The sequence below is a fragment of the Podarcis vaucheri genome (assembly GCF_965113315.1).
Source record: "Podarcis vaucheri genome assembly, chromosome: 10".
Lineage (NCBI taxonomy): Eukaryota > Metazoa > Chordata > Lepidosauria > Squamata > Lacertidae > Podarcis > Podarcis vaucheri.
This window is the reverse complement of record NC_138748.1, coordinates 44,520,908-44,542,097: the sequence shown is the minus strand read 5'-3', so window position 1 is coordinate 44,542,097 and position 21,190 is coordinate 44,520,908. Positions and strand designations below refer to the sequence as shown.

General features: G+C 44.4%; 1 protein-coding gene across 4 annotated transcripts in view; it reads left to right on the top strand.

Annotated features, from left to right (window-relative positions):
• The window catches only part of CACNA1I (calcium voltage-gated channel subunit alpha1 I), a 296,624-nt gene that overhangs the window by 5,236 nt on the left and 270,198 nt on the right, over positions 1 to 21,190 (top strand). For all 4 annotated transcript variants that reach the window (XM_082241264.1, XM_082241263.1, XM_082241265.1 and 1 more), the window contains exon 2: positions 20,407 to 20,717. In XM_082241264.1, coding sequence (XP_082097390.1) covers positions 20,428 to 20,717 — 290 coding nt within the window. In that variant the 5' untranslated portion in view covers positions 20,407 to 20,427. The remainder of the gene's footprint in view (positions 1 to 20,406; positions 20,718 to 21,190) is intronic.

The following is a 21,190-nucleotide window of genomic DNA, read 5'->3' as shown; positions in this document are numbered from 1 at the left end:
CTTCAAAGCTCTGTCTGTGATAATTTAACTGTTTATCAGATGGCTGTTCCACACATGCTGGCCTCCCTTTGATGTTGCACTTGTTGCATTATGAATGTGCATGTGCAAACTTGTCGTCACTTCCCCGTCCAAAAAGTGACCGTAATGGCTCTTGGCTTCTATAGGCAAGGTGCTTTGAGGGCTTTGGATGTAGTATGCCTTTTGTTTTGGTGTACGTTTGTTATTTGGTATTGTACAGTTAGAGGAAGCCATTATGGACATACTGTACTCAGTTGCACTTGAACGGGCCCCATGTTGTTCATTATCTGAAGAGGCTGTTTTGTAAAGTGTGCCTTTCAATTATCAGCTCCGTTGTCTGTCTGTCCCCCCTCCCCCACATCAATTTGTCATGACTCCCATAACCATTGTGCAACTTTGGAACAGAGGCAGGAAAAGAGAGTGCGCATGCGCTGAGTTTTTGGGCAGGCAGACTGAATGGAGGCGGCAGAGGACAGGTCAGTGACAGATAATGTGGAAGAAAGCAGGTTGGGTACAAGAAGTCTGGACGTGCAGTGGGAGGACACAGTGGCCTCCTCTAGGGACAAGTTATCCACAATGAGGCTAGCAGGACTTGATATCCTGTAGTAGCATCAGAAGGGCCATAACTCAGAGGTTGAGCATCAATCACTGGGAGCCTCTTATGCTCTCCAAGGGCCACCGGGTTTCCCCAAGCCCTGAGGAATATGGGCTGCTATAGCAAACTCCTAGCTGGCTTGCCCTGCCCATTCTCACCTCCCAGTGCTTTGATGCTGCAGGGAGCTGGTGCCTGAGCCATAAGGCTCCTGGTTTGAATCTTGCCTGTGCAGATGCACAGGTGGTGACTGATAGTGTGGGACTTCCTCAAAGCTAGCCAGTGAGTTCATTGCCAAGCTAGGAGACAAACCCAGCTCTTCATATCCCACAAGTTGCTCATGGGATCACACTGGTGGTCTCTTGGAATTCTCATCCCTCTTGCAGCAAGTGAACCAGTCCATTCTAAATGTAGTGCCTGACCTAGTTTAAAGTTGTTGAAATATGCCTGTGGGCAGAGAAATGAGCCATGCATTGTTTACCAAAAGCCACGTAGACCTGTGGATAGTGTTGTAGGCTTGGATCCATGAGCCTTGAGTTCAACATGACCACTCATCCTGTACCTTAGGAACATCACTTTCTTAGCCTTCATCCTCCATTTGTAAAAGGAGAATAGTAGCTTACGTCAGAACTGTTTTGAGGACAAATGAGAGAACATTTGCTATGTACAGTAAAAGTATATTAATAATAACTTTTAGAAGAGCACTTCAGGCTCTTTTGAAATAGTAAAAGAGGCCAAAGCCTAAACTACTTTTGGAAAACATTATTTCCATTTAAGCATTGAGAATTGCTTGGGATCTGTGGATGAAAACTGACCTTTCAGATAGGTAGGCCAACAACCACCCAAATTTTTCTTCATTGAGAGCAACACCTCTGGATCTGTCCTGAACTGCACACACTGCAGATGAAGCATCATGTAATAAATCAGTAGTGCTTTCTGCACTTAATTTTAAGTGGCCTTGTGGTAGATCAACATGTGGATCATAATGTTGCAACCTTGTTTTCCAGTAGCTGCACACCAATGTGTTTTAGCAACAGAAGACAGTGGGGAGGAGGGTTTTCAAGGTAGCGCAAAAAGTAAGAATGGTGAGGCACAGTTTCAGGGATCCTTGAACTAGGAACCTTAGAGCAGGAGTGGGAAACCTCAGATGCATATATGGCCCTCTAGGCCTCTCTGATCCAGCCCTGGAACTATTTCCTCTTTTCCTAGGCTAGGCCACGCCTATCCTGACTGGCCTTGCTTTGCACCCCAGTAAAGCAGTTTTGCTTTGCTGGCCCATTATCTTGAATGTGATGATGCCTCTTCTTGGCTGGATAGAGGATGGAGAGGCATAGATCCGAAGTCATGGTTTTGCCTTAGTGGGAAGGTAGCCTATTGCACAAAGGCTGTTTTCCTCTGACACCACTCACTGCTGCTATGTGGCCCCCAGGAGTTGTACTTGAGGGAATGATAACTTTACTTCATTTCTTAAGGTGTGTCTCGGTTGTGATCATAGCAAGGTTTGTGTGTTTCCCTCCACATCCATCTTGTCCTTGGTGTTCATATAACTACAGTACAGGGTTTTGTTTTTTTAGCTCAAATGGGCTGATGTGGGATATGCTCCACTCTCTGGTTCTGGCATTTTAATCACTCTATTAGATTAGAATCTCTTTTTTGCAAGCATTCTCAGGATTGGCTTAGGAAGTCAGTATCCCTTTCTTCTCACAATCAGGCTGGTAAAGAGTCAAGCTCTGCTACTGTTTCAGTGACTATTAAGGAAAACGTCCTCACAACCTTGAATACACCCATATCTTCTATCCAGGATTCATTAACCTGAAGTGTACTCACACAATCCCTAAAGTGGAATGGTTTGTGTGTTTTGGAAGGCTGGAAAATGCCTCCCACTTTAACCATTGTAGGTTGAAGCATCATTTGCTGTAAATTTCTCTGAATACAAATGTATTTGTAGCAGTAGTTAATGGTTTTGTATGTTTGGTATTTGGGTTAATAATGGTTAAGATGAACAAATCTGGCATGTAGATGTGAGGGTGATTTTACTGTCTGCACCTTTGACTTTTATTGATGGTCTTGCTGAGGTCTCCATTGGTGTGATTCTGTGTACTTCCATACTTCCAGGCTGTCACTATTATCTGGTGGGATTCAGTCACATCTCTACAAATTATGACTGCATTATTGAAGCCAGTTTGGAGCGCTTGCAAAACAAACCCACTTCCCCTAAAGGTCAGACCTTTTCCCAATAAGGAAAGTGTGGGATGATGCTTGGTAAATACAACATCATCTACCCAGACAACAAACAAATCTGGCTGAGTGTTCATGAAATAGGTCACCAGGAAGCAGCTTTTAACCCAGGAGAAGCTAACTCTGTGTCGCTCCTGATATTGTTGAAGTCCCAGGTCCCATTAGCCTCACCTACCATGGCCAGTGAGCAGGGATGATGGGAGTTGTCATCTGGAAACATCTGGAGAGCCACAGAAGAGCCACCTCTAACTCATAGCAAATAACATTTGTTTATTGGGAATCTCCCTGATTTTTATTTCCCCTGTAGGCGTGTTTCCAATCTGCTAGCTATTTGGATTGGTTGTAGTGGAGCCACAACAAACAGAGGGTTGGCCTAAGTATTAAACATAGGATACTATACTGTGTTCATCCCATTCCCCCACTTGGTGAAGGTGGCAAGAACACTAGGTGTCTGGTTTGTCCAGAGCACAGCACATCTTCAGGCTGCCCCCAATATAATATTTGAGGGAGCAGAAGCCCCCAATATTGATGGACATTGTCATTCAAATGGTGTGTGCGTGCCGTATTTTGTGATCGATTATGTGGGGCAGGGCTTACCTGCCCCCCAATATTTTATTCAGGTTGTCACCCCTGACCTCTACAATTTTTTTGGAAATAAAACAGGAGCACAGGAAATCACTGTGGCTTGAGTAAGAGTGATGTTGTCGGAAGCAAAAATGTACATTCATGCTCCTTCCAGTGGTGCAGACTCTGCTTTGTGATCTGACTCTTTTGTGATTTCCATATATTGTTGAGACAGAAGCAGGTCAGATGTAAGGTATATTGTGACCAGTGAAGGCTGGGTGGTTCATATTTCTAGACCTGGCTGAAACGTAGTGAGGCATATTTCTAGGCTGTTCTTTTTTCTTGGAAGGTACACCAGTGCATATTTTCTCTCTTGCACGCATATACAGCTTCCTTCACTCACACGCTGTTCTATCCTTGAAATTATCCCGGCAGGAAATTTGGTATTCTGCACACCTCGCTGACCGGCTTATGTGTATTTCAAACTTTCGTCCAGTTGGGAGCATGACCGCTGTTTCCCATGTCTAGCAATGAGGCATCAGCCATCATAGTGTAAATGCTGAGGAGTTCAAAAGAAATCTAGCAAAAAAAACCTCCTTTTCACTCTTGGGTAACAGTTTCGTGCCCAAAACCCTATTCTGCACTCTGCATTAAGGTTAGTCTAGTCCTCAGCTTGAGAGATCTGAATCCACAGAAAGTGCAAGCAGGCCTTTGTACAACCACATTCTCCAGTACAGTGGTACCTCAGGTTAAGAACTTAATTCATTCTGGAGGTCCGTTCTTAACCTGAAACTGTTCTTAACCTGAGGTACCACTTTATCTAATGGGGTCTCCCACTGCTGCGTGATTTCTGTTCTCATCCTGAAGCCAGTGTGGTGTAGTGGTTAAGAGCGGTAGTCACGTAATCTGGGAAACCGGGTTCGTGTCTCCGCTCCTCCACATGCAGCTGCTGGGTAACCTTGGGCCAGTCACACTTCTGTGAAGTCTCTCAGCCCCACTCACCTCACAGAGTGTTTGTTGTGGGGGAGGAAGGGAAAGGAGAATGTTAGCCGCTTTGAGACTCCTGAAGGGGAGTGAAAGGCGGGATATCAAATCCAAACTCTTCTTCTTCTTCTTCTTCTTAACTTGAGGTACTATTTCTGGGTTAGCGGAGTCTGTAACCTGAAGTGTCTGTAACCTGAAGCATATGTAACCCGTGGTAAAGGTAAAGGGACCCCTGACCATTAGGTCCAGTCATGACCGACTCTGGGGTTGCGGCGCTCATCTCGCTCTATAGGCCATGGGAGCCGGCGTTTGTCTGCAGACAGCTTCCGGGTCATGTGGCCAGCATGACTAAGCCGCTTCTGGAAAACCAGAGCAGCGCACGGAAACGCCGTTTACCTTCCCGCCAGAGCGGTACCTATTTATTTACTTGCACTTTGACGTGCTTTCAAACTGCTAGGTTGGCAGGAGCTGGGACCGAGGAACGGGAGCTCACCCCGTTGCGGGGATTCGAACCTCCAACCTTCTGATCTGCAAGCCCTAGGCTCTGTGGTTTAACCCACAGCGCCACCCGCGTCCCTGGTAACCCATGGTACCACTGTATAGACAATAAGAAAGTAAGATGAGGCTGTTGGATTAGGCCAATGGCCCATCTAGTCCACCACCCTGTTCTCACAGTGGCCAACCAGATGCCTGTGAGAAAGCTGAAAGCAGAACCAGAGCAGAAGAGCCCTCTCCCTGCCTGCAGCTTCAAGCAACTGTAATTCAGAACCATTACTGCCTCTGACCCATGGAGGCAGAGCATAGCCCATCATGGGCCGCAGCAATTGATAACTCTACTCTCCATGAATTTGTTGGTGGCCATCACTGCCTCCTGTGAGGTCCTGTAGTTTAACAAATGTGCAAAAGACTTTACTTTCAGTGATTACTGTACAGCTGGAGGCCAGAACTCTGTAAGAAAATGAGGGTTGTGTGTGTGCTTGTTATGCCGATAAATAGTCTGACCTTAATCAAATACCCTGGAGAAACAAAGACCTCCTCATACACTGAACAGGTAGTTATAAGATAAGGAATATTAGGCGAGAGGCAAAGAGCTTTTTATTCAGCTTCCACTCTCCTGCTGCCAACGCTAAACATCCTGGCCTGAGGCATCTAGCAGTCAGGACAGCTCCAATCCCTTTTCTCCTGGGAGCTTCCAGGCTCTTCTCCGCCTCCTTCTCAGGTCCCATCGTCCTTAACATCTTCATTAGCTATCTGGAAGGAGTAAATAGCATGTTAATGAAATTTACAGATGATAATAAATTAGAAGGGTTTTTTTTTTTTTTTTAATACCGCCGAGGATATAGAAATGATACAATGAGAACCAGAGAGATTAGAAGTGTGGATCGGAAAAAAAAGAGGTAATGAGATTTGGCTTTAAGAAACAAAGAAGCCAAAGGAACATTGGAAGCTGCCTTCTACCGACTCAGACTGTTGGGCCATCTAACTTATTATTATCTACACTGACTGGCAGCATCTCTCCAGGGTTTCAGGCAAGGGGTCTTTTCCCAACCCTCTCTGGAGATGCCAGAGATTGAGATCTTTCTGCGTGCAAAGTCAATGCTCTACCAGTGAGCTTCAGCACACGCATGTCTCTGGGATGCGGGAGGGTGAGGGGGCAGAAAGTAATTGTAAATCTTAAGCAGGTGGTCTCAAAGGTTACAATATCAGAGTAGACATTCTGAAGTTTAGGGACGCGGGTGGCGCTGTGGTCTAAACCACTGAGCCTAGGGCTTGCCAATCGGAAGGTCGGCGGTTTGAATCCCCATGATGGGGTGAGTTCCCGTTGCTCGGTCCCAGCTCCTGCCAGCCTAGCAGTACAAAAGCATGTCAAAGTGCAAATAGATGAATAGGTACCACTCCATTGGGAAGGGAAACAGCATTTCCATGCATTGCTCTGGTTTCGCCAGAAGCGGCTTAGTCATGCTGGCCACATGACCTGGAAAAACTGTCTGTGGACAAACGTTGGGTCCCTTGGCCAGTAAAGCGAGATGAGCGCTGCAACCCCAGAGTCGTTCATGACTGGACATAACTGACTTACCTTTACCTATGCTGAAGTTTAAGGTATGAGATAAATCAGCAAATAATCTGGGTATGAACTTGCCCCTTGAAAGGAGGGGGTAAAGGCCGTGGAGGAAATCAGCACGGTCATTTGAGGTACCACCTCAACACGAATGTACCCATTTTCTGTTTCTGCCTGTGACCTCTCTGAATACAGTTTTTAATTGTTGGCATTTTACTGCCTGTAAGATGCTGGAAAATTTTAGGGATTTAATGAAGGAGGACACAGTTGACCAGGGGGCTTGGAAGATTAATTTATCAGGAGGGATTAAGAATTAAATATGCATAGGTTGGTAAAGTGAAAGGACATGATAGGAATCTACAAATATGCGGCAACTATAAATCCTGTGGATGGAGACAAGGCACGGTGCAAACTTCCATGGTAATTCCTATCATGTTCCTTTCTTCATCATCCGCTTGCCAAGCTGAACCTATTTCAAACCACAGTATCAAATGTTTAGCAGGTGCTGTGCCTGAAAAGTGTTAGTGAGGTCTATCATAGCTCCAACTTAGAGTGGTCCATAACCATTACTAAGGTCCAAGCTTCATCCTCTAAAGCAAACAAGAGTCAGAGCTGAAGATTTTACGGGATTTTTGGCAGAGTTAACATGAGGAAAGGCCAGGTGGCAGGTTTTGGTAGCCATTAAGGAGCAGAGACCAGTCTGACCTATGGATGGGGCCATCCCTAACATTAGACAGAGTGAAGCACTCACCTCAGGTTGCAGATGCTGCTGCTGCTGCTGAAGAAACGTCAGAAAGACAGAAAAGGAAGAGGGTCATTGCTGATGTAGCTGAAGAACAGGCAGGCTAGAGCTTTCACCTTCCACATCCATCTTCTCTGTTGCAGAGAATGACAAAGGAAAGGCATGTGGTGAACTTCTCGTATGAAAAATCATTGTGTAATGTTGTGGTTATGGGATACCACTAAATGTGATAACTGAGTCATGTATTCTGATGTGTGTTTTGTGGGTGAAGCACGTTGGCAACTGTTCACCATGTGCACTCTTTCCTGTCCCCCCCTTTGTGCCAAAACCCTTGTGTGACTCAGCAAGCCACTAACATTAAGTTTGAGCCAGTAATTAAACCACAGCTTCATAGATTGCATGTTGGAGAGCAAAGAATTGAACCTAGGTCTTCCCTGGCCCTAATTTTCACTTGTCATTAGGCATCAGTTTCTCCTAATAAAACAGAGCAGAGATGAGGATGATAATGTAAAGCACTTTAGGTTCTGATGAGTGGTTCGTGCAGGACATGTTCTGTTTACATGAACTGTCTTGATTATTCTCGGGCACATATCTGTGAGGACAAACTTTGAGTCCTCTAAACAACCTGTTGATTCAGCATTCATCCTAATTTTCTTGCACACAGTTTATGCTGTGGTTAGATTGTATCTAATCTTCAGAAAGCATTCACTCAGGGGTTTTTGTGTGTGGCAGTTATACAACAATCAGGATCCATCCTGAGTTGCTTGTGAGGTGTTTACAAACCTTCATTTGTTCACTTCGCTATCAGTTTCCTAACTACAACAAGTCCTTTAAAAAGGTAGATATGTTGCACTAGGGTGGCAGCCTGCTTTAATCCAATTCACTTGTACAACTTAATGTTTCAATGTGCGCTTGAATGCCTCTTGCAAAATAGTGACCATATGAAGGAACCTCTGTGTGTGATTCTTGTGATCATGTTGGCTGGCTCAAAGAAAGAACCATTTTGATCACATGAAGTGTACCTGGTCATATCACCTAGTGTATTTATCCACATAAATTCATATTCTGGGATAGAAATATATTGCAAAATATTGTTCAAAGAGTGGCATAGAAATGTTAAATAACAATTCTGTTTTCAGTGCACACAGAGAGACATAATCACTTGCTTCCTTCAAATCTGAGCTCTTACCCCTACCCTCTTGTCAGTTGTCACACAATTTTGGATGATAAAATGCTTCACTGGAGACTGCAGAACCAGGCATATTTTAAGTTGGTACAAACTGTTGTGACAGAGGTGGCCCTTTGCCTACCACTCTCTGAAGCACCTCTCTTGTGCCTTCAACACCAGATACCTTTTTCTCCTCATTAGGAAGCTCAGAATTTGAGACCAGCTGCTTCCAGAAGAATCAAAATACACTCTCCAACCTTCTGACTGCAAAACCAGCTACTTCTGAAGCCAGAAAGGGGCAAGCTAAAGGCCATTAACTACCTGTGATGGCCAAATGAGCAAGCTTTCTTCATATTAGTGCATGTGCAAGACAGAGGGAGATGCAAGATTCATGAAACTAGGGAGCAGGGCACGGATGTGAAATAACTACAGGTATAGTGGTTTTTAAGGGAGGATGGAGCAGAGAATGTCCATTTCTGAGACCTCAGATGCCAGCAACATTTTGGGTAGATGCAAAGAAGAAGAAAGAGAGGGAGAGAAATTTTGTTCCCTGGGGCCCTTTCTCAGGCAGCTTTTAATTTTTCTTGAGAAAGGGCACATTTGTTAGCATTGCTGCTCCTGAATATTGCATTTTTTCCTTATTAAATAAGGCTAGATTTGCACAAAGACCCACATGAATTGGCTTCCCTTTTCTATAACCTACACAGTTCTTTGATCTTTTTCTGTCCAAATCCACGTGATGGAAATTTACCTTGAATACATCTTGGAGCATTCCTTTCTCAGTGAAGCTCTTATCACACAATTAATCTGTTCTGGTTTCCACTTGGGATGTCTTCCTTTTCACTACGAAAGCAGCACACCCTCGTTCCATAGATACGGATAAAGTTATCCCTCCCTGCCAGAGATAAGTGATGAGCATGGGCGGTGATTCAGTGGGCTCCTCCTCATTTCTCCTGTGAGTGTGAGACCTGTTTCATCACTAGGTAATAGTTAGCTGGGCAAGCTCCATGACTGCAGCATCTATTGAAAGTTTCAGCTGGGCATATTTAAAACCAGCAGCCCAAGATGGGGATGCACTCCCCTGTTTAAATCAATTGAAAATACACATTTGTAACAGGGTGGCTCTTGACCCTTATGGATTGTGCAAACGTGTCCTATTTCTTTTGTCAGAAATCATGGCATCTCTCCATGTAAATTTTACCTGAAACTGGCTTTTTACAAAAGGCATACATGATCCCCCTCTCCCCCCCCCCCGCCGCATCACTTGATCTACCTGTGCCAGTTTCCAAGGGGAAGCAGAAGTGGGAAATACTGACTTCAAAAATAAGATAATTGCTGCTCTTCTATTCTAGGGCAGCAGATTGTCTTCATGACTCATGGTGTTCTTTACTGCAGGTGCCCACAGTGACCTGTTCAGGTGCTCATAATGGGCTTGATTCAACTAGCTGTGTGAGAGGGAGCCAGAGCAGAAAGTCCTGCTAGTGCAGTCATATCTTCCCCTCTCCTCCCCTACTCCCCCAATTCAGTTCTGGGTGGGGGTCGTAAGATCTTTTGGAACAGTGTGCAAGGATAAGAGAGGGGCTATGTACCCTGAGGCCGTTTGGGTAAGGAAATGTTAGGAGATAGAGAGCAGCAACATCAACAGGTTCTGTAGTCTGATGGAGGTTCAGATGTTACATTTTTTGCCCATGTGAATTGTCCCAACCATCACTGAATGGGCCCTTGCCATTTCAGACATAACATGTGATGCCGGGTCATTGCAGATGTTGGTCAACTACATCAGTTGCATCCACATCACAGACTTAAACCACTTGTAAACAACTTCAGATGTTTGGGCTTTCACTTAAAGAAACTTGGGCATCATTAGGTCTGTAGAGAGAGCTTTACAGGCTCCAATCCCCAAGGTTTAAGTCTGTGGTGTGGGTGCACCCATCCTTTGCAATTATGGAACTTTTCCTGGACATTGAGATAATGGAAGTTTCTGCTACCTACACTCACATTATGTTTGCATATCTGCATTTAAACTTTAGGGTGCTTGGGATGTGTGCAGAAAAACCATCACTTCTCAACCACCCTTGAAATATTTTGACCCTCCCTGATTAGAATATTTTGCTAAAAGCATTCAGGTTTTTTTCCTGATTCCCCCCTCTCCATTCAGAATGCTCTCTTCTAGCATAACAGCTGTTGGACTAAGATAGAGGTAAATAGTTGTGTTCATTGAATACTCTTTTATCTCGCTGACTTATTCTTCTGCCTCTGAACAAGACTTTCTCAACTTGGTTGAGAGCCAGTGTGGTGTAGTGGTTAAGAGCGGTAGACTTGTAATCTGGGGAACAGGATTTGTGTCTCCGCTCCTCCACATGCAGCTGCTGGGTGACCTTGGGCTAGTCACACTTCTCTCAGCCCCACTCACCTCAGAGTGCTTGTTGTGGGGGAGACAGGGAAAGGAGAATGTTAACCACTTTGAGACTCCTTCGGGTAGTGACAAAGTGGGATATCAAATCCAAATCCAAGCTCCTCTTCTTGATGCCCTACAGATATTTTAGACCAGGCACCCCCAAACTCGGCCCTCCAGATGTTTTGGGACTACAACTCCCATCACCCCTAGCTAACAGGGCCAGTGGTCAGGGATGATGGGAATTGTAGTCCTAAAACATCTGGAGGGCCGAGTTTGGGGGTGTCTGTTATAGATTTCTAAGTTTACAAAAATGCATGCATTGTCTCTCTTTTCAAGTTATTTTTTTCGCTACAGATCAGTTCCATTTGTTGTGAGACATTAGTGCTGCATAAAATGTTAGGTTAGGAAGAAAAGGGGGGGAGGGAGAGGGGAAATTGTGAGTGGGATGGGGTCGGCTGGCAATGCTTCTATTCTTCTACTTAGTGTATATGTGGGGTTTTGTGTCAGCATCACTTGTATGGGTTCTCTTACTATTCACTTGTTGTATTTCCTTGGTGGTGAGATAGATTGGGGTGTGGCTTAGGTTGTGGTTGGTTGTCTTTGGTTGGTATTGATGCGAGTTGTAGTTCAAAACATTTGAGGACACCAGATTAGGAAAGGCTGCTCTCTAGGTGTCCGTTGCAGCCTTGGCATATGGATAGCTAATTGTCCTTCTCAGTCACTGAAATGTGGCTCCTTTTGTATGATGTAATCACGCATTAGCCAAAAAAAGTGCCAGCAACTCTCATGCACAAGGTTTCAATTTAGCTGCGTCGAGATTGGCTCAGTTTATTTTGTGACACGTTGGCAGCAATTCTAATCTCACTTACCTGAGAGCCAACCCCATTTAATCTGGTAGGTTTTCTCTGCATACATGGTTAAGCTTGTGCTGTTAGTTGAAATTCTCCAGACTGACAGTGGGTTTTTAACGAGTGATTATTTTTAAGACACATCAGGGCTGAAATTGCTGCATATTTAATTGCTGTGGACTATTTCATTAGATATTGGTGGGTCTCTATGATGTCAGTGATGTCAGCAGTGGGCATGGAAGAGGCAGGTTATTTTTCCTGTGATCCTGCCTCTCCTAGGGGTCCACAGCCACCAGTTTCAGGGCTCCCACTTTCTCATTTTGATGCTGTGTTACTGCATCTTGGCTTTTCAAAGTAAGGGCACAGAGCAGGGAAAGTTTGGCTCTCTGCTTCTATTTCTAGTAAAGAAAACTGGATTCCAGCAAGATGGTAGCTGCATACACATGCATCTTGGTAACCAGGGAAGGGATAGTGCTGCAGTATCCAGCCTTTCCTGGGAAGAAAGAGCCATGCAACTGAAGTAGCCTAGCTGCTTAGCAACTTAGGTCACATCCACACTATGCATTGAAAGCACTCTTATGGAACTTCTAACATTTATGGCTTTCCCCAAAGAATCATGGTAACTGTAATTTGAAAAGGGTGCTGAAAGTTGTTAGGAGAACCTTAACAAACTTTAGCTCCCTGGATTCCTTGGGTGAAGCCATGCTTGTTAAAATGGGATAAGAGTGCTTTAAATGTGCAACATAGATGTAACCTGACAGTGCAATCCTACCCATGGTTGTTTCCAGGCTAACTGTGTATTGAGCATTCATTGTGATTGTTTGCACAAAATTCACAGGGAGGTTAGGTGACCTCGGCTAGTATTTACTGAGCATTCATTGTGATAAGTTTGCAGGGAGGTTAGATGTGGTGTTCCATCAATTAAATGCTATCCCACACTTCCCAATGCATTTTTCCTGTTACTTTCCTTATTGCAAAAGGTCCAACCTAAAATTTGCTGATAATGTGACGGAATCCCACCTGAAAATTGAAAAAGTCTGGACGCACCCCATATCTACTGAGAAGTGGGGTTTACTTTCAGGCAAGTAGGGTTGGGGTTGCAGCCTCAGCAGAGCAAGAGGAACTGGAGGTGGACAGGAGTGCCAGTCAAAGTCCCAATATTTCTTTTCAAGTTCCTTAATGTCAGCTGAGGTACCCTTCTCAATTCAGATGACAAATTTGGGTTGACTAAGTGGTGTACATTTTGTTAGAGAAATTATTTTATCCTGGGCTATTATTCGCATTGAGAAATCATAATAATTTATCTGCTAATTAGTGACAACCAAGAAAATCAACAAGCTCCTTACTTTGCATACATTTAAATGCAACACACACCCCAGATATGTTGCTAGTCTGCAACTATTTTTTTACAGAGCCATATTTTGATTGATAAGCAACAGCCGAAGGGCATCAACACTGGCTCAGCTCACTGGCTCAGCTCACTGAATCTCTCCTAGTGAGCTGGGAGACAGGAAAAGGACACTTTCAACTGATGCCTTAACCACTGGACCAAACTGGATGAGATGCTGGAGCTCCTTGATTGGATCTCTCAGTTCTTAGGTGGTGTTTTTTGTTTTTGTAAAAAGCAGTCAGGAGGAGTGGAGAAAGAGCTGAGTGTAAGAGCCAGCCATTCTGCCCAAGGCTACTGCAGATACCATTGTTAATTTACATTAATTAACATAATTAGAATGCATGCATTTTTAAAAACAAGTTGATTTGAGAGGTTATTCAGCTGAAAATATACTAATAATGAATAAATTACACATTGGTGGAAATGTTCCGTGATGCTGGGTTATTAACCCAAAAGAAATATCAGGAGCCAATGAATCTGCCTTATACCAGATCCAACTACTTCTTGCTGACTACTCTGATTGGCACTTGTTCTTCAGGTTCCCATCATCTGCTGCCTTATCCTCTGTTGAATGGAGGTGCCAGGGATTGAACCTGGGATTTTCTGCATGGTCCTAGCTATGGTCCTTTCACACTGTGTCCTACAAGGGAACATAGGAAGCTTATACCATCAGACCATTCATTCATTTAGCTCAGTATATATAGGCTACACTGGTTGGTACTGGTCTCCAGAATTTCAGGAAGGCGTCTCTCCCAACCCTGCCTGGAGATGCTGGGGATTGTACTTGGGACCTTCTGCATTCAAAGCAGATGCTCTACCAATGAGCTATGGCCCTTCCCCACAAGGGTGATCTCCAAACAGGGGAAATGGCATGAATCAGCCCTAAGGGCCAAAGGGTCCATATCCGCTCCCACCCTGCTCCCCGAATTACAGTACGCTGCCTCTTTAGGGAGTAACTAAGCACGATCCTGCTGACATCTGAGCTGGATTGATTGAAGGGTTTTATTTGAGCTGGATGGGGTGGGGGCTACTCTCTGTCAAGAGGGTGCTCTTAGCTTCACAGTGCCCATACTGGTTAATCTGCTTCTGCATTCATGCTGCCTGTAATGAATTGTTTAGGCTGCAGCAAATTGGAGTAGATAATCTGTTGGATGCAGCAATTCCTTCCTTCCTTCCTTCCTTCCTTCCTTCCTTCCTTCCTTCCTTCCTTCCTTCCTTCACAAAAAAGGTACCCCTGGTGAACTGCCAGACCAGTTGCTACCCCACCAGTGAGTGCTCTAAGGCATAAACTGTGTCTTTCAATGCCAGAGGCAGAGAGTTGTGCTCTTCACTATGGCGGATGCCTAGCAGCGGGAGTGCAAAAGAAATCCTGAAAATAAAACTGTGAGCGGAAACTGGGAAATGCTAATGAGGTTGCTTTCCATAGCTTTGTTGCATTGTATTGTTAATTATGAAGCCGTGTAAAGCATAGCTTGGAATTGCCAGCCTTCTAGTCTTTTGGAGCTTCACAACAAGCAAGCCTTTTCTCCCAGCAGTCTTCAACTAACCTTTCACCTCTGTGGCCTTGACGGAACAGAAGGTGGACTCAACAACAGCATGCTGGGAGGCTGTAGGGAAAATCCTGCTCAAGTTGTGAAAGAGAGAAGGGATCTGCTTCTATGTGTGATGTGTCTCAGAAGTCACTGCCCGGTTATCTGGAACAAACGTATCACCAAAGGTGCAAAAAGCAAATAGTTTTGAGAAAAAGGAGTTGGGTATTTTGGGATTTTGTGGTGTGCTGTAAGAACATCCTTGTGCTTGGGTTGACTGGAGGCAGATCTGTGTTTTTTAATGGCTGGAAAATGAGAATGAATGAATGGGCTCCAAAAGGGCTTTTGCTGGTGTGGTCACAATGGCCAGCATTTTTGATGGTGCCACCAAGACACTGGATTGCTCCACTGACCTGTATCTGTCATGATGGTGCTGGGGCCAAACCTGTGGTATAATGCAAATTCTGTGGCCATGTGTGTAATCATTCTGGGAACCAGACACATAAGATCTAATTGCTTATATTTGTTTTAAAAGCTTTTTCTTTGTTTTTAATGCTGATGGGTTGATGCTTATTTGTTTAATAATTGGTTTGTGTATTTTAAGCATGCCTTAGCTATGAATTTTTGGATCAAACAGTTTATTAGATAGATATAGATAGATGATAGATAGATGATAGATAGATAGATAGATAGTGTAGCCATTTAGTGAACCCATCAGTGTCCATTTGGGATATTTGCCCATGTGTTTCCTAATCCATCCTCACACTAAAATAGCAACAGCTTGTATCCACCACTGTGTGAGCAGAGCTTTGCTCTTGCAATGGGACTTCTGTTTCCTCCACACACACCCAATCTCTTCCAGAAGGTCCAACAACCCCCCAGAGCTGATTTTGAGGGCACATGGGGCCTTGGGGGACAGGAGAGGAAGAAGTTCCATTGGAAGCATGCAAGTTTGTTGTGCGAGTAGAGCTGTTGTGATGGATGCAACTCAATGCCTTCTGAACAGGACTTTGGGTGAACTATAAGCAGATAAAAGAAACCATGTGTCCCTGCCAGGAGAGAAGACACCTTTGTATCTCAGCAAGTCCCACTGAGTTCAATTTGATCTGCTCCGGTGTAAGTGTGCATAGTACTTATATCACAATCTTATGCAAGTTTACTCTGAAGTAAGTCCCACTGCATTCAGTGGGAATTACTGTCAGGTAAGTGGCACAGAACTGCAGCTGCTGAGTATCAGTAAAATATTACAGAATACTGGCAATGCATGCTAACATTTTAATTTAAAATGTAATTTATGCAAACAATTTCAGATCTTAATGTATTATCCACAGGGTCGTGAGAATGTGAAGATATTTTTCCTTATAATTGTTTTACTTTGTTATAAGGAGAATTTATTTGTACTAATATTTCTCTTAAAATAGATTCTAATAATTTTTAGCTAGCTTCAAATGTTCTTTCAGAGTAAGCATTCTGTAACTCAAACATAAGTTTTTGATCTAGACACTATTACCAGATCTCACACTTCCCAAATCTGCTATCCCCACCATGCCATCCTGAAATATACAAGGAAATAATAGATTCTGGGTAGCCTCACCTGTGATCCTCCCACTTCCATCAGCCTCAACGAGTGTGACCAGTGGTCAGAGACTCCTACTCCTGACATCTATCTGGAGAGTCGCAGATTTCTCCCCCCTGTAATAGACCGTTCTGTTAATATGCAAAATGCCATTTCATTTGGGAAGATTTCCTCACTTTTCTTGGGCATAAAATATTTGCATTTGCACATTTCCAACATAATGTACTTGTTTCCCTGTGTTCTTGCTGCAGTTCCAAATATGCTGTGCATTTATAGATGCATCCCCAGTGTCCAGGGGTAAACTTGCCTTGATGGAAAGAACTTGAGATATGATATAATTAAAACAAACTAGAAGCAGGTATAAAGACTGCCCACAGATTAGAGAGCAAGGTGTTGGCCCCACTGTGTCCAGGCATGACTGGAATGCCTAGAAGCAGATCTGCACGGAGAACAAGGGTCTGCAGATAAACAGCAGGAGGTGCTGCACGCCTAGACCAAGCAACATTGATTGAACATGGGCTGTATAGCAACAGCACAACAAAGGCAAGCTCATGGGCAGAAAGATCTGGGAAACACGGAGAAGATAATGTTCCGCTTTTAGAGTGGAGACAGGATTATGAGCAGATAAGCTCTGTGTTTTGGATCTTTGTCACTGATAAATCCTCTACTGTTGGCAATTGGATTTTACTGGAAATTGATGTTTTTAAATGCTTTCGCATTGCTACATAAGCCACCCCAGTGTGACACGCTGTTCTGTGCTGCCCTCTTTGTAATAACAGAATGAGGGGAGACGCATTCCATCACACAGCAGACCAGAACGCCATCGCATAAGGCGCCAGGAGGGGGCACGATGCAGTCTTCTGTCAATAATTGCACTTCCTCCTTGTGCTCTGGCATCTAAGCTGTTTTTATGTGTTTCAGGGGGGGAAAGCAAGTGCTGTTCCCTGCTAGGGCTCTTCAAATGAAGGCGGGGGAACAACAGGGACATCATAAATGTTTATGCAGTGCCCCCTCTGCAATTGGTGCTCAGGCACTTTACATAGAAGATAGTGCATTTAAATCTACATTTTTTTAATAGAAAAAAAACCATTTTCAAACCAAATAAACACTAGATGGAAGCCAACACTGGATGTCCACGAAGAAGCGCAGGTGGTTTTCAGAATGGGTGTAGGGGTCAGGGTGCTTCCAGCCTGTAACTATTCTTTTTTTGAGAGGAGAGATTCCATCACATACCAGCCAGTTCATGTTGCATAATTAAAGTTGGTCTAGGACTTACTTTTCACATTTATATCTCACCTTTTTCTCCAAGGAGCTCAAGGTGGCATATATGGTTCTCCCTCCCCTCATTTAATCCCAACAACAGTCCTGTGAGGTAGCCTAGGCTGAGAGGCAGTGACTGCACTAAGGGTTTTTGCAGGCAGTTGCAACTGAGGACTTCTGTACCCCTCAAGTATCCCAGAAAAACTGGGACATCCTGTTTCCCCCTGCAACAGCATAGCAGCCATCTGAGAGGCCATGATCTTGCATGATTTTGTGCTGATATCTCTCCTTGAAAAAAATGCAGGGTGATCTCACATGGTGCCCCCAAAAGCACATTTTGGGGCACCGTGAGAGCACGCTTCGCCCAAGCGCATATTTTGGACTCTGTAATACTCCACATGAGTCATGTGACACGCATGAGAACAGATGGGAAGACGCATGTCCCGGTTTTGGGACTCAACATCTTGGAGAGTATGGACTTCATGGGCACCAGCCTGCTCTCACATCCATGAGCTTTTGCGTAATTGTGCCTCCCCTGGGAGCCTAGAAGTTCTCTTCAAGTAAACCCAGTTGAAATGCTGACCTTCCCTCCTTTTTTTGTGTTCTCTTACATGAAGTACATGTGCCTGCTTTTCTAATTCAGCCAATAGTCATTATGTGTTTCTGAATGACTTAAGCAGCTGTTTGGTAGGGCACTGTGCCAGAACCAGCAGTGCTTCAGGGCTGCTGCGGTGAAGCCTTATGTCCTATGCTTCTCAGTAACCTTTTCTCACCTTTTGATTAATCTTCCTAAAAAGCCACAGTATTCCATAGCTGTTCACTTTGTGGAGCAGAGCCTCACTTCAAGTGAGAACTGGAGCTGCGCAACACCATCCCCTCCCACCGGCACCTATTTAATAGCTGCCACATTATTTTTTTCTGATTATTTTTTGTTTGTTTCCAGAGTGCGCTGCTGTGTACCTGGTACCACAGCTTACCTTTCAGATTCAGCTGGTTGCTATTTCATTTCTGGGCCCAGTTAAAGGTCTCACACTAGTGCTGAGTGTCCTCAATGACTTAGGTGCCAGATATCTGAAAGACTGCCTCTATCCCTGATGACCTTCTGGGGACACCCTTGCAAGTTCAGAAGTACAGGGAATCGTGACCCAGGAGAGGGCTTTCTCTGTCGCAGCCCCTAAATTGTGGAACTCCTGCCCCACAAATGGGCTTCTGACATCTTCATTGTACACCTTTCACTTGAATTTCACATTGTACACCTTTTGTTGAATTTACACTGGTGTGTTCCATTTCTAATGGTACATAATGGGGAAAGGCAGGTTTGATGGCCATGTCCCAACCACCTGGCTATCTGGCCACAACAGAGTGTATCCCTTTGCTTCTGCCACTCTTCCCCCATTTGAGGTATCCCCATGTAAACATTACATATAAATGCAATGTCCCAAACCTGCTGAAACCAAAAATATTCTCTTCAGAACAAAATTGGATAAATATGATCCTTTAGCCCTAGTCTGAACCATCCCCAATTTACCAGGCTTCTTTGGTCTCAAGTAGGCTTTTTGTTCCTTGTTCCTTCTTCCCAAACTTAATCTGCTTGTCTCTTGTCTGTCTGTCTATCTGTATTCATGGCACTGCCTGTCAATCATATGCTCCTCCACTTGGGACATTTGCTCAAGGAAATTTAGAGCTTTCACATTTCCTGCCCTCAGATGAGGGATGTGCTATCCTGCACATCGGCAATGGCAGATGCCTCAACCCTGTTGTTTAATGAATCATAGAATTGGAGAGTTGGCAAGGAGCATGAGGGTCATCTAGTCCAACCCCCTACAATGCGGGAATCTTTCACCCATTGTGGGGCTCAAACCCACAACTCTGAGAACAAGAACCTCATGCTCTGAGCTATTGGAGACCTGGCAGATTTGTCAAGGCTCAAAGTTAACCCTATACTCCCCATAGACAACAAAGCTATGTATCCCTTTGCCATGAAGACATACAAGTACATCATATACACAAGCAGTCCAGGACTATGAATTCATTCCTTCAAAAGGGGGAAGGAATTTTTCAGCTGAATTTTAAGTCCCAGGGAAAAATAGTATTTGAGAGTGAGATGTTATATGATAATGAAAACCATACAAGTTTTATACTTTTTCTAAATGTACTCTCTGAGTTTCAAGGCATCATGTTGAACGTTGACGCAGAATTCAAGCTAGAATCCTGAAGGGCCTTGAAAAGACAGAAAATGGTTTGTATGCAGTGTTGTGTTCATGGAATATGTAGGATCAGTCAAGTGGCTCACACTGTATAATGGATTAGAGAGTGATGTGGTTTGATTAAGTAGCAGGAAAGATGACTTTGGCAACAAGTTTATAAATGGATTTTAGTGGATGAAGAGGTAATAGATGGGGTGAGACTCTCATTTTTAAATGACAGAACCAAAGTGGGACGTTGAATATGTGAGCTGAGTGGATTTTGCATACAGTGTCCAGGCAGCATGTGGTGAAACAGTTGGGTGATTGCATCACTGCCCGCATAGATCATGGCACGATTCATGTTAATCGTTCCAATACTCAACCAACTATAGGCAACTTTGCAGGGCCTGTTACATGTGGGCTGAGTTGCCAACCAAATTTGGCACGGATCCTGTCAACCCACATCCTCAATATGCCAAGTTTTGTTGGGTATAATTAGTCGTAGATGGAGGTCTACCATGAAGTTTCCTGGCCTCGTCAGACGTGTGTAACACACACACACACACACACACACACACACACACACACACAGATTGCACTGCTTCTGCCAGTGGGGTCTGTACCGAGGGCTATAATATTATTGCCTTTTCATCATGAATGTGTTTATTGAGCCAGAGTGAGGAGGAGTTATGAAAACTCCTCAGTATGGCCTGGAATGAGAAGGACATTAGTAAGCAAGCAAGTAAGCAAGTTCATCTAACATTTTGGATTGGTTCTATCAAAGCAAAGGACAGTTGCGCTGTGCATTTGGTGGTGGACTGTTCTTCAACTGTGTCACTTCTGTCTCTTTCCAGGGATTCTCATTTCATGCCAACATGGCCGAACATGGCTCCCACCCCTCCTCTGCCCGGCAGTCGGGGAACCCACCCACTCACAATCCCACTCTGTGCTCTCTGGAACATGTGGATCCGGGAATGAGTGAGCAACCAACCCTGCTGGAGCAACCACCACCATCCCCAGACCTGGGTGACGAAGATGATGATGGTGACATGGAGCCTCTGCCGGACCCAGATGTGCCCTATCCTGATTTGGCCCCCGTGGTTTTCTTCTGCCTGAAACAGACCACCAGCCCTCGCAGTTGGTGCATCAAGATGGTGTGCAATCCATATCCTTTCAAAACCACAAGCTGCCCTTTCTAGCCTTTCTCCTTCCTCTCTTTGTTCTCCTGCCCTTGCAGAGCACCTGACAGGTAAGAGATGGCGTTTCTTACATATTTAATGCGTCACTTTGTTCCCTGCTTGCATTTAAACAGTGCCTTGGCTGCTGCAATATGCAAGCAAAAAGGAGCTGCTTGCAAAATGGGAGACTTCAGAGGGAGTGACTGTCAGTTAGAATCAGGAGAACAGAGATGAGGGGCAAGGAGAAGAGAGGGGACAAACATTTTAAAATGTATTTCCCCCCCTTTCATCTCTTTACTTTTCCTGCGCTGCCAAAGGCGTCATGGTATGACTCTTTGAAAGCTTCAGAGCATAGGTTATAGCAGTGCTAACGTGTTTCTAGGAGAACTTGATGTGGTGGCATGCATTTATTTTGTAGTCTTCTCTGATATACAGTAAGCTGTCTGGTAGCTATAAACAT